The sequence below is a fragment of the Symphodus melops genome (assembly GCF_947650265.1).
Source record: "Symphodus melops genome assembly, contig: scaffold_301, whole genome shotgun sequence".
Taxonomy (NCBI): domain Eukaryota; kingdom Metazoa; phylum Chordata; class Actinopteri; order Labriformes; family Labridae; genus Symphodus; species Symphodus melops.
Genome location: NW_027636738.1, coordinates 15,001 through 31,868, shown reverse-complemented (window position 1 = coordinate 31,868; position 16,868 = coordinate 15,001). Strand labels below are relative to the sequence as shown.

Below are 16,868 nucleotides of genomic sequence, written 5' to 3'. Positions count from 1 at the left end.
AGACAGAGACAGAGAGAGAGAGAGAGAGACAGAGAGAGACAGAGACAGAGAGAGAGACAGAGAGACAGAGACAGAGAGAGAGAGAGAGAGAGAGAGAGACAGAGACAGAGAGACAGAGACAGAGAGAGAGACAGAGACAGAGAGAGAGACAGAGACAGAGAGAGAGAGAGAGACAGAGAGACAACACTGGATTAAACTGAACTTTAGACGTCTTGAAGTCAGAGAAGAAAAGCGAGCAGTTCTCACCTTCCTGCTGAACGACGGGCTCGTACGATATGACGTAATCCTCCTGACCACCTGCAGACGCACACGGGACTGTTACTAAGAAGTGTTTGACAGCGTGAAGGGTTCGATCGAGCGGTGAGGAGGAGGAGGAGGAGGAGGAGGAGGAGGAGGAGTCAGGGGGAGGAGGTGAGATCAGAGGGAGGGATGAAACATGAGTTCAGATGTTGATTAGTGATACTGAGCGACTTCATCCCCGGTGTTTTTAAACACCACGAGCCATGAAGAGGATTTCAAACGCCACGTGATCTCGATGGAGCTAAACGGCGGCGCTGAGAGACCGCGCTTTTCAAAGACAGCCCCTAGTGGACACTGAAGGAAGTGCAGTTTGTTAAACACATGACACGGACTCTGTGGGTTAGTACACGCCGTCTCTACAGAGACGTCCTGAGTTCATGCAGCAGCAACGTTTAGCTTCAGGTGATGCTAGCAGGGAGCTAACGTCGGTGTGTTTCTGTGTGAGGTCATGCTGTGATCGTCCAATCACGCGTCAGTGCTCGTTAGTGACATCAGCGAGGGAGTTAGTGTCTCTGCGGAGGGTCTCACTTACGGTAGCTACTTTCACTATCGCTGGCGTTAGACGTCACATGTTCTGGAATCACAACAAACACACACACACACAGGACACGCCAGGTCAGCGTTTTCCCAGAATGCTTTGCTCACAGGACTCGAAGGGGTTTGGAGTCCGTCAGCAGCAAAACAGTCACAACATCATAAATATTCTCTCCTGGGATATTTTGTATTGAAACATCAAACTCAACACAAACAGAAGCAAACGCAGGATCAAAAATCAAAACTTTCCAAGACTTTCCATAACTTTCCAGGACTATAAAGCAGATCTTGTTTCTCTGAAAATGATCAGAATGTAATTTTACTTTGATCTCACTTTGGGATCCCTAACCACTTCCTGTTTCTGTGCTTCACTTCCTGTCCTAACCTTTCAACTTCCAGAAGGGCTTTACTGTATTTCAAAATAAAAGCACACAGGAAGTGACTCTCAGCACATGACGAGCTGTTCGACGGCCTTCAGAGAGAAATGATGTGATGTTAGCTTGAATGTTTCTGTACATGAACATCTCCTCCACGACCTTTAGCTCATCTGCAGCCGCACAGCTGAGCATGATGGGAACCCTGCGAGAGGTGAGATCTGACCAATGAGGTGAGAGCTCTGACAGTGAGAAGAGGCGGCGCTCCGCTTTGAAGCGTCCTCGACTGTCAGAGGAGACGAGGAGGGAGGAGGAGGAGGAGGGAAGGAAAGGAGGGGAGGGAAGGAGGAGGAGGAGGAGGGAAGGAGGGGAGGGAAGGAAAGGAGGGAAGGGAAGGAGGAGGAGGGAAGGAAAGGAGGGAAGGAAAGGAGGGGAGGGAAGGAGGGAAGGAAAGGAGGGAAGGGAAGGAAAGGAGGGGAGGGAAGGAGGAGGAGGGAAGGAAAGGAGGGAAGGGAAGGAGGGAAGGAAAGGAGGGAAGGGAAGGAAAGGAGGGGAGGGAAGGAAAGGAGGAGGAGGGAAGGAAAGGAGGGGGAGGGAAGGAAAGGAGGGGAGGGAAGGAAAGGAGGGGAGGGAAGGAAAGGAGGAGGAGGGAAGGAAAGGAGGGGAGGGAAGGAAAGGAGGGGAGGGAAGGAAAGGAGGGAAGGAAAGGAGGGGAGGGAAGGAAAGGAGGGGAGGGAAGGAAAGGAGGGAAGGGAAGGAGGGGAGGGAAGGGAAGGAGGGGAGGGAAGGGAAGGAGGAGGAGGGAAGGAGGGAAGGGAAGGAAAGGAGGGGAGGGAAGGGAAGGAGGAGGAGGGAAGGAAAGGAGGGGGAGGGAAGGAAAGGAGGGGAGGGAAGGAAAGGAGGGGAGGGAAGGAAAGGAGGGGAGGGAAGGAAAGGAGGGGGAGGGAAGGAAAGGAGGGGGGGGAAGGAAAGGAGGGGAGGGAAGGAAAGGAGGGAAGGAAAGGAGGAGGAGGGAAGGAAAGGAGGGGAGGGAAGGAAAGGAGGGGAGGGAAGGGAAGGAGGGGAGGGAAGGAGGGGAGGGAAGGGAAGGAGGGGAGGGAAGGGAAGGAGGAGGAGGGAAGGAGGGGAGGGAAGGCTACGTCTCCACCAGGAACCAACTCTAACTCTCACAGTGGAGCGTACCATTACAGCTACACAGGGGTGTTTCAAGTCCCACTTTACCTAGAAGTGTCTGCAGCATATCTTCCTGTTCAGATTCTCAGAGGCTACGAGCAGCGTCAGTCATCGGCACAGTCGCGTGTAATTGGCCGAACACAGATGCATCAGAACAAATGGGGGGGGGGCAGAGACCTCCTCTGATTGGCTATCGCAGACTGGGCACAGTGAACTCGCTCAGAGAGATCTGCCAATCAGGAGGTCAGAGTGCGGCCGCTGGTTGGAGGTTATGAAACTCATAAAAATGACTTATTGTTGATTGAGACAGTGACGGATCTGAAAGTGGCTCAGAATCAAACGAGCCTTTCTGACGGCGTGTGGCGTGTTCGTCCGGTCAGACGTGAACTTCAGGAAGTCTGAATAAAGATGTGTGATTTAGAATGGAGGATCCTGGTGGAGAAGAAGGGGCTGATGGGAGTTTTCGGGGTATGGGGGGGAGGGGTGGGGGGAAGGGGGGGGGGGGGAGACTTACTGTGGCCTTTGGAAAGCATGTCGTCACTGTTGTCCTGAGGTCAGCAGAGCCGAACAGCGAGGAGAGAACAACACAGAGTTACTGAGATACAGCGACAGAGAGAGAGCAGAGGGAACGCAACCGCTCGTCAACAGGGCTGCAGGGCGGCCATTTTGGCTCCAAAGAGGAGGAAGAGGAGCAAAGGGACCAAATCGTTCATGAGCGTGTTTTAATTCGAGCCAATCGGGCAGCTTTTAGGCTACTTCCCGCCCGCGCCCTGCTGCCATGACAACCAGTGTGTTTTGTTTTTTTAGCCGCCGCACCACCAGCTGACCTCTCCTTCTGTCGCCGACCAATCGTCTCAGAGACGCACCGCCCCCAAAACCCCGCCTCCCCCGCTGTACTTACGGTCGACATCGCTGGTCTCCAGCTCGCTCGCCTCTTTGCTCTTGTAGAACGGAAACTTTCGGGAAAAGAGGTTCTTTTTACGCTTGTCATTGAGAGACTGCTGAGGAGGAAGAGGAGGGAGGATGATGGACCCAAATTAATAAAGAAGAAGAAGAAGAAGAAGAAGAGGAGGAGGAGGAGGAGGAGGAGGAGGAGGAGGAGGAGGAGGAGGAAGAGGAGGAGGAGGAGGAGGAGGAGGAAGAGGAGGAGGAGGAGGAGGAGGAGGAGTCTGTGGCTCGTCAGCGTGCAGGTTCAGTCTGGACCGGTTGAGTCTCACCCAGGAACACGTCGAGCTCAGAGGTGAAACTTCAACCGGTCCGGCTCTTTGTGGGAGCGAGCTTCGCTAGCACGCCGTTTCATCGGACCACAGGTCGCTAATGGAGGAATCTTCTTTAGTTCGACGCCTGCAGGAGTTTCAAACATAACCGTCTTTTTGTGTCTTTAATGAATGAAGACGATTTATGTTCAGAGTTATAGAGTGGATGTAACTGTTAAAGTCACTCTACAGGCCCCGCCCCCTGGACCCGCCCCTGTAGACGGCGTTGCTCATCATTCAAAACAAGCTTCAGACTTCCGTTGTTGTTGTCACGGTAACAGAATTAGATTTTTTAAATGGTGTTAAAAGAGTCTTAAGAATCCACAGAATCAGACGTCCACATCGACACAGCGTGTCGTCTGAACCGTGAAGTCCTCGCCGTCCTTGGCGAGGCGGAGCTGGTTTTAACGCAGCGTCAGTGAAGGCAGCACGCGGCACACCGATGCAAGACGAGAAGGTCAAACTGAGGCGTGCAGAGGAACGTGCAGCGACGACGAGCCGACAACGCTGCCCGGATACATCTGGGTTTAAACGCTGCTCAAACACGCCGTTTGGGAGATTTTCCCCTCATGACATCACAAAGGGCGGTAACCAATGGAAACGCAGAGACGGAACGAGACTGGAAATATGCAGGAAGTCCAAAACTAACTCCTGATACGAGCAGCTTCTGGTGAATGTTTGGACAGGTGTCAGGAGGGGGAGGGGGCGGGGCTATCGTTAGGTCACATGCTGCAGGTGGAGGTCATCCAGGAAGAGAGTGAGAGGAGGGGGGTGAGAGAGGTGAGGAAGAGGAGGAGGAAGGTGAGCAGACAGTCAGTGAGAGGAGGGGGGTGAGAGAGGTGAGGAAGAGGAGGAGGAGGAAGGTGAGCAGACAGTCAGACGTCAATGTCAAGCGTTTGTCTCAGTAAGAGGAGGGAGGGGGGGGGGGGCTCATGCACGTGTTTCCCCCCCCCTCGTCATTCTGCTGTGTTAGAGGCAGGTTGGCGAGCGGGCGGAGAGTTTCTTGGCAACGCGTGTTAAAGCGATGCACGCCGTTTTTAAAAGGTGCTGGGGGGGAGGAGGAGGCGGAGCTGCTGCGGCGGTGGCTCGGCTGCTGAGACGTCGGAGTGGTGAGGAAGAAAACGTCTCCAAACATGCTGTTAACGAGCCGGCTGCTTTCATTAGTAACACACACACACACACACACACACACACACACACACACACACACACACACACACACACACACACACACACACACACACACACACACACACACACACACACACACACACACACACACACACACACACACACACACACACACACACACACACACACACACACACACACACACACACACACACACACACACACACACACACACACCAGGAGCTGAGTGCGACGTGCAGCTGAACCCGGGGAACTTTAGACCAGGAGGGAGCAGGCGTGACACCCGAACGCTTGAACACGTTCTCCCTCTCGACTCCAGCGCCCGTCTCACTGAGACGCCGCGCTGTCGCCCGTCTCACTGAGACGCCGCGCTGTCGCCCGTCTCACTGAGACGCCGCGCTGTCGCCCGTCTCACTGAGACGCCGCGCTGTCGCCCGTCTCACTGAGACGCCGTGCGGTCGCCGCCCTGCAGGTGCACTCAGCTCCGACACTCTGCTGCTCCTCGTCATGTGACACCTCGCATGAATTACAGGTCGTTCCTGATGACATGAAGGAAACCTGCAGCAGCCAGTATGTACATCCTGAATGCTCTGGATCTGATTGGACCAGAGAAGGTGGGCGGGGCTTTGAAAGACTGCAGTACTCATTTTTAACAGCAGGGGGCGGAGTTACATTACTCCTTCCTGTAAGACGTGCGACAGATGAAGACACCTGCAGACACACGATGAAATCCTGCAGCTCGAGGTGTCTTCAGTCGACGCGGTGAATTCATGCAAGGCATCATGGGAGGTGAAGCGCTTTCACTTCCTGTCCCACGCTCCGGGTCATCCTGACACACACACACTCACCCCTCGGTCTCGAGACTTGGAGTTGAACTTCACCGTCTTTAATCTGGCTCTCTCCTTCTTCTCCACCCTGAGCTCACAGAGAGGACAGAAGGTCAAAGGTCAAGTGAAGGTCGCATGTTCAACAACACTGATCGCCACCTCCTGGAGAGGAGTGTGTGTGTGTGTGTGTGTGTGTGTGTGTGTGTGTGTGACTCACCGCCTCTTGCTCGGGATCACGCCCACCTCCTCCACCTCCCCCTGAGACGTCAGCTGTCGGGCCTGCCACCACTCGTCGTCGGAGGCGTTCACCACGTGCAGGATGTCCCCGAACTTGAAGTTGAGTCCCTGACTCGGCAGACCCGAGTCCCGAGTCTTATCGTAGTCAAACAGAGCTCTGCAGACATGACGGGGAAATGAATCACGTGTCCCCTCTGGGCTTCCATACGTCACACTGCTCTCTCTCTCTCTCTCCTGAGGTGGGGCGAGCGGCGCTCTCTCACCTGACGTAGAGCGACCTCTTCTGACTGGTCCGTAAGGATCCCGATCCCGAGCTGATGCTGCTGTTCATCATCTGCTCCCGCAGGTCGTGGATCTTCGCCTCGAAGCGGCTGTACTCTGAACACAACCAGCACGCCGTCAGGCCACGGGTCCAACAGAACCGACCCTCCACGAGTGTGTGTGTGTGTGTGTGTGTGTGTGTGTGTGTGTGTGTGTGTGTGTGTGTGTGTGTGTGTGTGTGTGTGTCTCACCCTCTGGTCTGTAGTGGGCGATGATGGTCACCGTCTGCCCGGCGTTCTTCAGCGCGGCTGCAGCCTGTTCATGAGTGGCGTTACGGAGGTCAACACCGTTCACCTTAGGACACACACACACACACACACACACACACACGCACACTTAGTACGACTGCGGCAAAGTGTGTGTTAAAAAGTTTGTGGGTGTTTACAATGTGTGTGTGTGTGTGTGTGTGTGTGTGTTTAGTGTGTGTATGTGTGTTTAGTGTGTGTGTGTAGTGTGTGTGTGTGTTTAGTGTGTGTGTGTGTGTGTGTAGTGTGTGTGTGTGTGTGTGTAGTGTGTGTGTATGTGTGTAGTGTGTGTGTGTGTGTATGTGTGTAGTGTGTGTGTGTGTGTGTGTGTGTGTGTGTGTGTGTGTATGTGTGTGTGTGTTTAGTGTGTGTGTGTGTGTATAGTGTGTGTGTGTGTTTAGTATGTAGTGTGTGTGTGTGTAGTGTGTGTGTGTGTGTTTAGTGTGTGTTTAGTGTGTGTGTGTGTGTGTGTGTAGTGTGTGTGTGTGTAGTGTGTGTGTGTGTGTGTGTGTGTGTAGTGTGTGTGTGTGTGTGTGTGTGTGTATAGTGTGTGTGTGTGTGTTTAGTATGTAGTGTGTGTGTGTGTAGTGTGTATGTGTGTAGTGTGTGTGTAGTGTGTGTGTGTAGTGTGTGTGTGTACTCACAGACACCAGCCTGTCTCCCTTCCTCAGCTCTCCACACAGGTCCGCTGGTCCTCCTGCCAGGATGAAGGAGATGAAGATTCCTTCTCCGTCCTCTCCGCCCACGATGTTGAAGCCCAGACCCGTCGCTCCTCTGTGCAGAACCACCTTCCTGGGCTCCCTGTTGGACCACACAGCTGTCAATCATCCTGAGGTCACAGCTGTCAATCACAGCTGTCAATCATCCTGAGGTCACAGCTGTCAATCATTCTGAGGTCACAGCTGTCAATCATTCTGAGGTCACAGCTGTCAATCATCCTGAGGTCACTGCTGTCAATCATTCTGAGGTCACAGCTGTCAATCATCCTGAGGTCACTGCTGTCAATCATTCTGAGGTCACAGCTGTCAATCATCCTGAGGTCACTGCTGTCAATCATTCTGAGGTCACAGCTGTCAATCATCCTGAGGTCAAAGCTGTCAATCACCCTGAGGTCACAGCTGTCAATCATCCTGAGGTCACAGCTGTCAATCATCCTGAGGTCAAAGCTGTCAATCACCCTGAGGTCACAGCTGTCAATCATCCTGAGGTCACAGCTGTCAATCATCCTGAGGTCACAGCTGTCAATCATCCTGAGGTCACAGCTGTCAATCATCCTGAGGTCAAAGCTGTCAATCACCCTGAGGTCACAGCTGTCAATCATCCTGAGGTCACAGCTGTCAATCACAGCTGTCAATCATCCTGAGGTCACAGCTGTCAATCATCCTGAGGTCAAAGCTGTCAATCATCCTGAGGTCACTGCTGTCAATCATTCTGAGGTCACAGCTGTCAATCATCCTGAGGTCACAGCTGTCAATCATCCTGAGGTCACAGCTGTCAATCATCCTGAGGTCACAGCTGTCAATCATCCTGAGGTCAAAGCTGTCAATCATCCTGAGGTCACTGCTGTCAATCATTCTGAGGTCACAGCTGTCAATCATTCTGAGGTCACAGCTGTCAATCATCCTGAGGTCACAGCTGTCAATCATCCTGAGGTCACTGCTGTCAATCATTCTGAGGTCACAGCTGTCAATCATTCTGAGGTCACAGCTGTCAATCATCCTGAGGTCACAGCTGTCAATCACAGCTGTCAATCATCCTGAGGTCACTTCCTGTGTGTTCTGACTGACGCTCTTATTATTATTAATTAATAATTAAAGAGGGCGAGAGAGTGAAGGCTTAGTCCTCACCGTGTGACATCATCTTCTCCCAGCATGCTCTTGGGGGTGGGGGAGTAGCGTCCCGAGGAGGCCGGCGGTGGGAGGGGCTGACCCAGGAAGTTGGGGGGGCTGATATGGTTCTCCATGTGCTGAGAGTACGCTGAAATATCACAGATCCAGATGAGAAAACAAGAGAGTGAGTGCAAACACGTCCACGTCCCCTCAGAGTGTCTCTCTGTCTGACCACACCCCCTCGCTCCAATCTCACCTCTGATTGGACGAGACGAGGAGACACCGAGGGGGGGTCGTAATCTAAACTAGAGAGCAAGAAACTCGACCTGGTCTGACCACAGAACCCACAGTTGATCAGGAGTGAGACCCCCCCCCCCCTCCCCCTCCCCCCCATGTGTGGGTCATATGATAACTGAAGCAGTGCATGATGGGATACCAGCTGCATCACCACAGCAGTCCTCCATGTTAGTGGGAGAACACTTAACTGAATTACTTCCTACTCCTTCTGTGCACTGTGTCAGGACATTATACATATTACTACTGCCCCCCCCCCCCCCCCCCCCGTGTTGCTGGATTAGCCTGAACAGCAGTGACAGCAGCCGGAGTTTGTGATGCAGCTCGCCGCGTGCTGATTGGATTTGCTTCTCGTCCTTCATGCAACTCAACTTCAGAGTGTGTGTGTGTGTGTGTGTGTGTGTGTGTGTACTCCAATGACAGGAGGACAAAGATGATAAGTAATGAAGAAGAGGGGGGGGGGGTGAAGGACGAGGTCTGATGGCGGACGTTGAACGCTCTGAATCAAAAACAACCAGCACCAGTTTGACTCCTGTTTTAAACAGGAGGTTCTGCTCGGTGAGGTTCTGGTATCGACTCTTCTAACGAGCTTTCAGGAGCTGAAGGATGACGACCCATAAAAACTTCAGGATTCTCTCTGAAATATTAAAGCTGCTCAATTATTCCTACTGTGTCAAGTTTTAATCACAACCTGACAAAAAGACGCCAGAGCAGAAAACCAGAGCTCCCAGTTTGACTCTGCAAACAGGAGCGATGGGTTCTGATTGGCTGGTCTCAGAGCGGGTCAACATGTGGACTCACAGTTGGTGAGGTCGGGCGGGGCGAAGCTGTCGTTCATGAAGACACTGTTGGGTTTAGCCACTTTCAAGTAGACCACGTCAGGAGTGTTTTTCAAGGCAGTGACGGCGTGTTCGTGGCTCACCTCCTCCAGGCAAGCGCTGTTCACCTGACAACACACACACACACAGACACAGACACACACACACACAGACACAGACACACACAGACACACACACACACACACACACACACACACACACACACACACACACACACACACACACACACACACACACACACACACACACACACACACACACACACACACACACACACACACACACACACACACACACACACACACACACACACACACACACACACACACAGTGATTAGGATCAGCTGGTACATCACTGTTTACAAACTCAACACACTGTCGTCATTTCAAAACAGAACAGACGAGTCGCCGCCTCGCTCGCTCGCTCCAAGTGATTGAAAGAAAATCCAACGAGCACGTCGGGCGAATCTTAACAGATCTTCTCTATAAACTCAAGAAGTGAAAATCAGCACACATTATAACAATCACGCCCAACAAACGCACCACATCATGTGACCTTCTGTGTGACCTCACGTGACTTTGTTTGACCTCATGTGACCTTCTGTGTGACCTCACATGACCTTCTGTGTGACCTCACGTGACCCTATTTATGACCTCACATGACTTTGTTTGACCTCGTGTGACCTTATGTGTGACCTCACATGACCTTATGTGTGACCTCACATGACCTTCTGTGTGACCTTCAGTGTGACCTCATGTGACCCTATTTATGACCTCAAATGACTTTGTTTGACCTCATGTGACCTTATGTGTGACCTCATGTGACCTTGCATTACCTCACATGACCTTAATTTCCCTTGAGATCAATTAAGTATCTATCTATCTATCTATCTATCTTATGTTTTACCTCATGTGACCTCACATGACCTTGTTTGACCTTATGTGACCTCACGAGGAGATGGTCTGATCTTGGGTGACTGTGTCTGTCAGGTGAATCTCAGGTGTGTTGACTGTAGTCTAATCATCCTCGAGGATCTCCCACCGAGGTTTTAACATCTTTACAGTTCAAGATCTTCACTTGAGTCACATTCGGCTCAAGCTTGGACTTTACCCGGATAACTGAGGACCTCACACGTCCTTGAAACGACCCTGAAGTCTGAAGCAGGCTGTTTAAGGTGTGTGATAATGGAACAGCTGTTTGAGCGCTTACAGCCAGCAGTTTGTCTCCGATCTGCAGCCTCCCGTCTTTATGTGCGGCTCCTCCTTCGATGATCTTGGTGACGTAGATGCTGTTGTCGCCCGGGATGTGCTGGTTCCCCACGCCGCCTGCTATACTGAAGCCAAGACCTGCGACACGCCAGGAACAGGAGCGGTTCAAGTCAAACAGAACAGCATCATCAGGAGAAGCCTGAAAGGATCCTGCTAGCTTAACGCCTCGAGTCTCACCTTTGGGTCCTTTCACCAGCTTGATCTCCATCACTTTCTCCGAGACCGGTTTCCTCCTGCGCACGTAGAGCCGGACCAGAGAGCCCGCCTCCTTCAGAGCCTCGACGGCTCGGCTGTGGGTCACATCCCGGACGTCGGCCTCGTTCACTCTCAGGATCACATCGTTCACCCTGAAACAGAGAGAGGAAGCCGCCTGTCAATCATCCTGGACCCTGATGTGCAGTACCTGTGTGTGATCTACGTATCTGTGCGACCCTGACAGGAGAGAACGCCGTGACTAACGGAGGCCGGTGAGTCGAGCTCTCTGATGACTGACAGGCCAACAAACAGGGTTCAACCTGAGACCCAGGCAGGACCCCCTGGACCCGCCTGGATCAGGTGTGTCGGACTCCAGCTGCTACATTATGAATGAAGTGGTGAAAGCATGCAGGGGGTTCTGGGTAACGGACACCTAATCTCTCTAAATCACCCATGGGATCCAAAACCTTCTGAAGGTAGACAGGCGAATCTGATGCTGGACTTCTTGGACCCTCCTTGTCTTATAGCAGGAGTCCTGGAGGTGTTCTGTCTCACCTGAGCCGCCCGTCCTGTGCAGCGGCTCCTCCAGGGATGACTTTGGTGATGAAGATGCTCGGGTCTTCGCCGATGTGGGGGTTGTCTGTCCCGCCGGCGATGCTGAAGCCCAGCCCCGAGTTCCCCTGAAAGCAGGAAGTGAAAACGAAAGGAGAAACAGGAGAGCGATTAAACGAAAACAAAATCAGAGAGAATCTAAATCAAACGTTCATTAAGTGATGGACGAGAGGATAAAAGAAGTCAACATTTCATATTCAAGTCTCCATGTCATGAAAAATACATGTTCCTGGTTTTATTCCAGCGCTCTTATGTTACCCTGAAACTCCAGCAGACGAACTGGCTGCTCTGAGCTGAAGGCTGCTGAGTGAACTGGTGATTTAAAGACGTACACACTTCTCATGTGATGACCTCTCTCTCTCTCTCTCGCTCGCTCATGAGAGGTCACCCTGTTGAAGGTTATTTTTCCATGAGATCGACTTTGAAATTTCAGTCCCACATCAAGCTAGCATCAAACTAGCAGGAACCTTTTGTTTCCCTCTTTGAGGTACTTTTTTCAGTCTCTGCTAAAAGTTCCTGGATTTAAGGATGTTACTAAAGCTCTCCAAAGTTCCTGCTGCCAGGCGGTTCTGTCCAAAGCTGCAGGAACCTTTGGGGCCTTTGGGGCTTGCTCTTTATCTGAGCTGTGTCTCACTGCAATAGCTCAGACATTGGTGCAATTAGAACCAGGAACCTTTAGTTTACAGGGACAAAAAGTTACCTCTACCTCATGTTTCTGCGTTTACACCACAAGCTCAAATAGTACCAGGAACTGTGAGGATTCCATACCAACCTCAGTGAGGTGTGAAGAGCTGAGGTGGGTTTATCACTTGGGTCGATATATGAAAGAAGTTTGTTTTAGGTGGAAGAGTTCCAGCTTGGTTCTCGTTGCCGTAGAAACTGTTTATATGTTAAAGGTCACATGACCTCCTCCTCTTCTTCAGGTGAAATCAGTGTCCTCGCTCCTCTTCATCATGTGTGTGAAGTGTGTTGTTGTAAATCCACTCTGATCCTGTATTTGATCCTGTCTATAAACCCCTCTATTTCAGCCCTGCTCAGAACAGGCTGTTTCTGTGTCTGTAGCTTTAAATATGTAAATGAGCTGTGTCTGACCACGCCCCCTCTCTGGAAGGGCTCGGGTGTACTCGCTGCTTGATGCAAAACTTAAATACCAACTTGATTCATTTTTTTATGCAGCTAATGGGGTTTTTTGTAACCACAGACCTTATTTCAGGTGTCTAACCTCAAACCCATTCAAAATCCCCACAGACTTTAAGAGGTCAGAACTCATGGCGCTAAAATGCTAACTCACTTCCTGGTTTTAGGACTCAACCCTGTACCAGTCTGCACTGATTGGCCTCAGAGCTTTTGAGATTGTAAAATATCATTTTTTAAATAAAGCTTTTTCAATATAAACATTGTCGTGTTTGAGTGACAGCTGGCTGTCCTTTGAACCAGAATGCTGTGATGTCATAGAATGCTGTGATGTCATAGAATGCTGTGATGTCATAGAATGCTGAGATGTCATAGAATGCTGTGATGTCATAGAATGCTGAGATGTCATAGAATGCTGTGATGTCATAGAATGCTGTGATGTCATAGAATGCTGAGATGTCATAGAATGCTGAGATGTCATAGAATGCTGTGATGTCATAGAATGATGTGATGTCATAGAATGCTGATATGTCATAGAATGCTGATATGTCATAGAATGCTGTGATGTCATAGAATGCTGTGATGTCATAGAATGCTGTGATGTCATAGATCAAAGCAACATTCTTAAGCAGGCTTTAAACAGGATTCTTTAAACACTCCAAACGGCTGACAGGATCGATTTAACAGGACACAAACTTCACTGCTCGTGTTTACAACTCCACTTCAGGTGTTTTAAGACAGATATTTACAGTCAGGAGACAGTAAAGCCACCACAAACAACAAAAATGACTTCAACTAGCAGCACCAACAAGGTGGAATCAACCATTTCAGAGCTCGCCAATAATTCTCTTCGCCAAATTATCCAATCGTGCCTCGATCGGATGACGAAGGAACAATGGGCCAGTGTGGAAGCTGGACATTTTGACAAAAAGACCAAAAAGCTTCTCATGGAAATGGTTTTAAATATAATAAACAATACATGTAAATACATCCAAAAGATTTACAACACAGAAACAGATGAGGAGAGCGACTCGCCAACAAAATCCTCCTCTGGATCAGACGAGTCCCAGAAGAGCAAGGCTCTTTCTGAAGAACAGGTGAAAGAGCGCTTGGGTAACTTGGGTGTCACCTTTGCAGAGAATTTGGCTGAGATAATGGGTGTACAAGGTGACATCTGTTGCACCAGTTCAGATAAGGTGACAGAGCTCATAGTCAAAGAAGTAACAGAGAGAGTCAACTCTGAGCGTTCCAATGGGAGGGACAGCAGGAGAGAGAACCTAAACAAATGCCCCCCCTTTAACTCCGCAGTGAAAAAAATAGCAAAACTGTTTGGGAAAATGTTTGAAAGATATTCGGACTTCATGTTGTCCCTCTCTACTTCAGTCGACGTTGTGGAATATGAATCTCAACGGCCTAATAAGAAAGAGGAGGTTGAACCAACTCTGATTGATGAGGAAGAGGTGGTTGAACTAACTCTGATTGATGAGGAAGAGGTGGTTGAACTAACTCTGATTGATGAGGAAGAGGACATGGAACAGACTGATGGAGAGGAGGAGATCCCGGCTACTCCTCTCCAAGCAGAGTCTGTACTGCCTGTAAAAAACCCAAGCATCTCATCAGTCCATGCAGTAAAGTTGGTCCTTGAGGAGGTGATCAGCGGACCTTCCAAAGATTCTGAAGAGCTCGCAAATCAGATTGTGGAAATGGTGAATGACGAGGTTGAACAGGAGCTGGATGCCAAACCTGATGAGGAGATCGTATCAGAGACGGAATACCCCAACATATCAACCAGGGAGAGGATTGTAAGCAAACTCAAGGTTTTACAGGTCCGTACATATACTCGGGAAGCAATCCTGAACATGAACGCAACTTTAATGAGCAAACTTCAAATCAACCAACCAAATCCAGCCAAAGCTTTCTTGGAGCAGCTCATTGAAAATGTGGATATGTTGGTGCTAGACATGATCTCTGAGGCTGAAGGCAAGACATGCCTGTACGAGAGGATTGCCAGCAACATTTCAGGCAGCCAGCACGACAACATTGTTGAGGATGTGAGTGATTTTATGTACGATCACCTGAAATCAGTGGCAGAAGAAGGAGAGGCCTGTGAGAGCACAGACAAAGAGATGATGGCAGAGATTGAGCCTGAGGTGGACTCGTTCATGAAGAGGATGTGGACCTGGCTGAAACAGCAGGCCCAACAGCACCTGCGAAGGAGGGACAGTGTAAGCCACGCTCTGAGGGAGATTCAGAAAGTGGTGGACTATCCTCTGGAACCGGAGGACATGGACACTGTGACCATAGAATTTGAAGCAGACGGAGATGAACCAGATTCTGAAGACGAAGATGAGTATGAAGATGACAGGCCAGAACCAGATTCTGAAGACGAAGATGAGTATGAAGATGACAGGCCAGAACCAGTTACTAAGGTTGTGATGATGTTACCGGAGACAGATTCTGAATCCGAAGCTGAGGATGAAGATGAGGGGCCAACACCAGATGATGTCATGATGATGTTACAGGAGTCAGATGCTGAGTGTGAAGAAGCCCCCACACTCATCGATTTGGATGAAATCAGCTGTGACATCCTGGTGTCAGAGCTCTTCTACACAGTAATGAAAGACATTCCCATTAGTGAGTCCCATGAAGCCTACAGAGGAGCTGTAGCTGCTTTAAGAAACCTGTTCTTGGTAGAGGTCAGAGCAGCTGGCATTGACATTAAACTAGAGCACAAGAACATCATGAAGGTATGTAAGAAGGTGCACAAAGACTTGTGCCAGAAGTTTGGTGAGGGGTGGCTTTGGAGAGGCTTGCTGTCACAGACTCCGTCAGTCATGGAGTTTGTGACTGAGACTCTGAAAAAGCACCTTGTACCAAAAGAGAGCAGGGGCATGAAAGGATTCTCCATGTCCAATTCTTTCACTCAGCTCTTCAAACGGGACTAAAGACACGTCCCCGGTGGGACAGGTCTTTGTCACGGCCGTCACTTTGTGTAGCAGCGAGCCGTCAGCTCCTGCTATGACAGAATCTCAGCTGTGAAAAAGGTCTCCTGACGTCAGACCTCCTGTTCAGGTTGTTCTCTGTGTTATCAGTCTCTCATCGGCTCGTAGCTCAGAGGGTCTAACCTGGCTATGAGGAAGGACTTCAGGTCCCACCAGGCCCAAACAGGACCACATGTGAGCCCGCATGGAGTCCTGGGATCTGTGGGTTTTCTCCGAGGTCTTCGGTTTTCCCCACAACAATTAATTTTACAAACAATCCCAATAATTACAATAAATCTGAAAAAAAATAATCATCTATGTTTTAGAACTCACATTTGTTCTGATTATTTCAAACATGTTTTGTGTCTCACATTTCTGTTCTGACTGTCCGTGGTTCTGATTTTAGCTCTCGATCACTGTCATTGTTTTCTGTTGTTGTTAACGTCACATGATCAGTTAAACGCTGGTAAATGTCCTGATTTATGCTCCAAAGGACAAATAAATATGAAATAAATACACAAACAGGAAGGTTCATGAATATGATTGAAGGGGAGAAACAGCATGTCTCTAAAAAAAAAAAAAAAAACAAACAGAGACAGAGTGCGAACCACGATTTCCCCTTCAGGTTTAAATACATTAAATAAACTAAAACAAATAAAAAAGGTGAAATGTGTCCATCATGACTTGTTGCTCAGTTTACTTTCTGGCTCCATGTCCTATTGTTTACGGTGAGAAGGAAGAACAAACACCTAGCTGTGGGAGTGTCACCCACCTGGGGGAGGGGCTACTGCCCTTTGTGATGTCATGAAGGGAAAAACCTCCAAACAGCCTGTTTGGAGAGGATGGACGTTTGTAGACAGACATGTTAGAGGAACATGGAGGAGAGGATTTTAAATAAATGACCTTTAAAAATAGAAACTCAGCTTGTTGACCTACTTAAGTTTTCATTCACTGTCAACACATTTGTGTGCAGGCTTAAACCGACATGTTCGTCCGTCTATTAATAGTGTGTGAGTTTGTGTCTGCAGCTCTCAACACACACCACCCTCTGCACAGCACCTTCACCGGGCAAAGGAGCATGTTCAGCGAAAGACTGCTGTCACAGTCGTGCTCCACGGACAGACTCAAGAACTCTTTTGTCCCCCTATAGGCCATAAGACTGTACAACACTTCACTGTCACGGCAACGGCAGGGAAGAAGCACACGGTGAACCCTGGACTCATTTTTCACTTTTTTCTCACTCCTCATCTGCACTGCTGACCTCAGAGTCAACCTCCAGTTGGACACTTTAATACA

At 49.9% G+C, this 16,868-nt stretch overlaps 1 protein-coding gene across 3 annotated transcripts in view; it reads right to left on the bottom strand.

Annotated features, from left to right (window-relative positions):
- Positions 1-522: 522 nt before the first annotated feature.
- LOC306819128 (discs large homolog 1-like protein) overlaps positions 523-16,868 on the bottom strand; it is a gene marked incomplete at its 3' end in the record, with an annotated part of 27,070 nt that continues 10,724 nt past the window's right edge. The window contains exons 5-15 of one of the 3 annotated variants that reach the window (XM_079372888.1): positions 11,401-11,525; positions 10,592-10,997; positions 9,344-9,488; positions 8,267-8,396; positions 7,064-7,220; positions 6,366-6,468; positions 6,117-6,231; positions 5,834-6,010; positions 5,638-5,704; positions 3,283-3,382; positions 523-874 (exon numbers count right to left, since the gene is read on the bottom strand). In XM_079372888.1, coding sequence (XP_079229014.1) covers positions 825-874; positions 3,283-3,382; positions 5,638-5,704; positions 5,834-6,010; positions 6,117-6,231; positions 6,366-6,468; positions 7,064-7,220; positions 8,267-8,396; positions 9,344-9,488; positions 10,592-10,997; positions 11,401-11,525 — 1,575 coding nt within the window. Of the gene's footprint in view, positions 875-2,895; positions 2,930-3,282; positions 3,383-5,637; positions 5,705-5,829; positions 6,011-6,116; positions 6,232-6,365; positions 6,469-7,063; positions 7,221-8,266; positions 8,397-9,343; positions 9,489-10,591; positions 10,998-11,400; positions 11,526-16,868 lie in introns of those variants that run through there. The other 2 variants (XM_079372889.1, XM_079372890.1) reach the window with 2 other exon arrangements.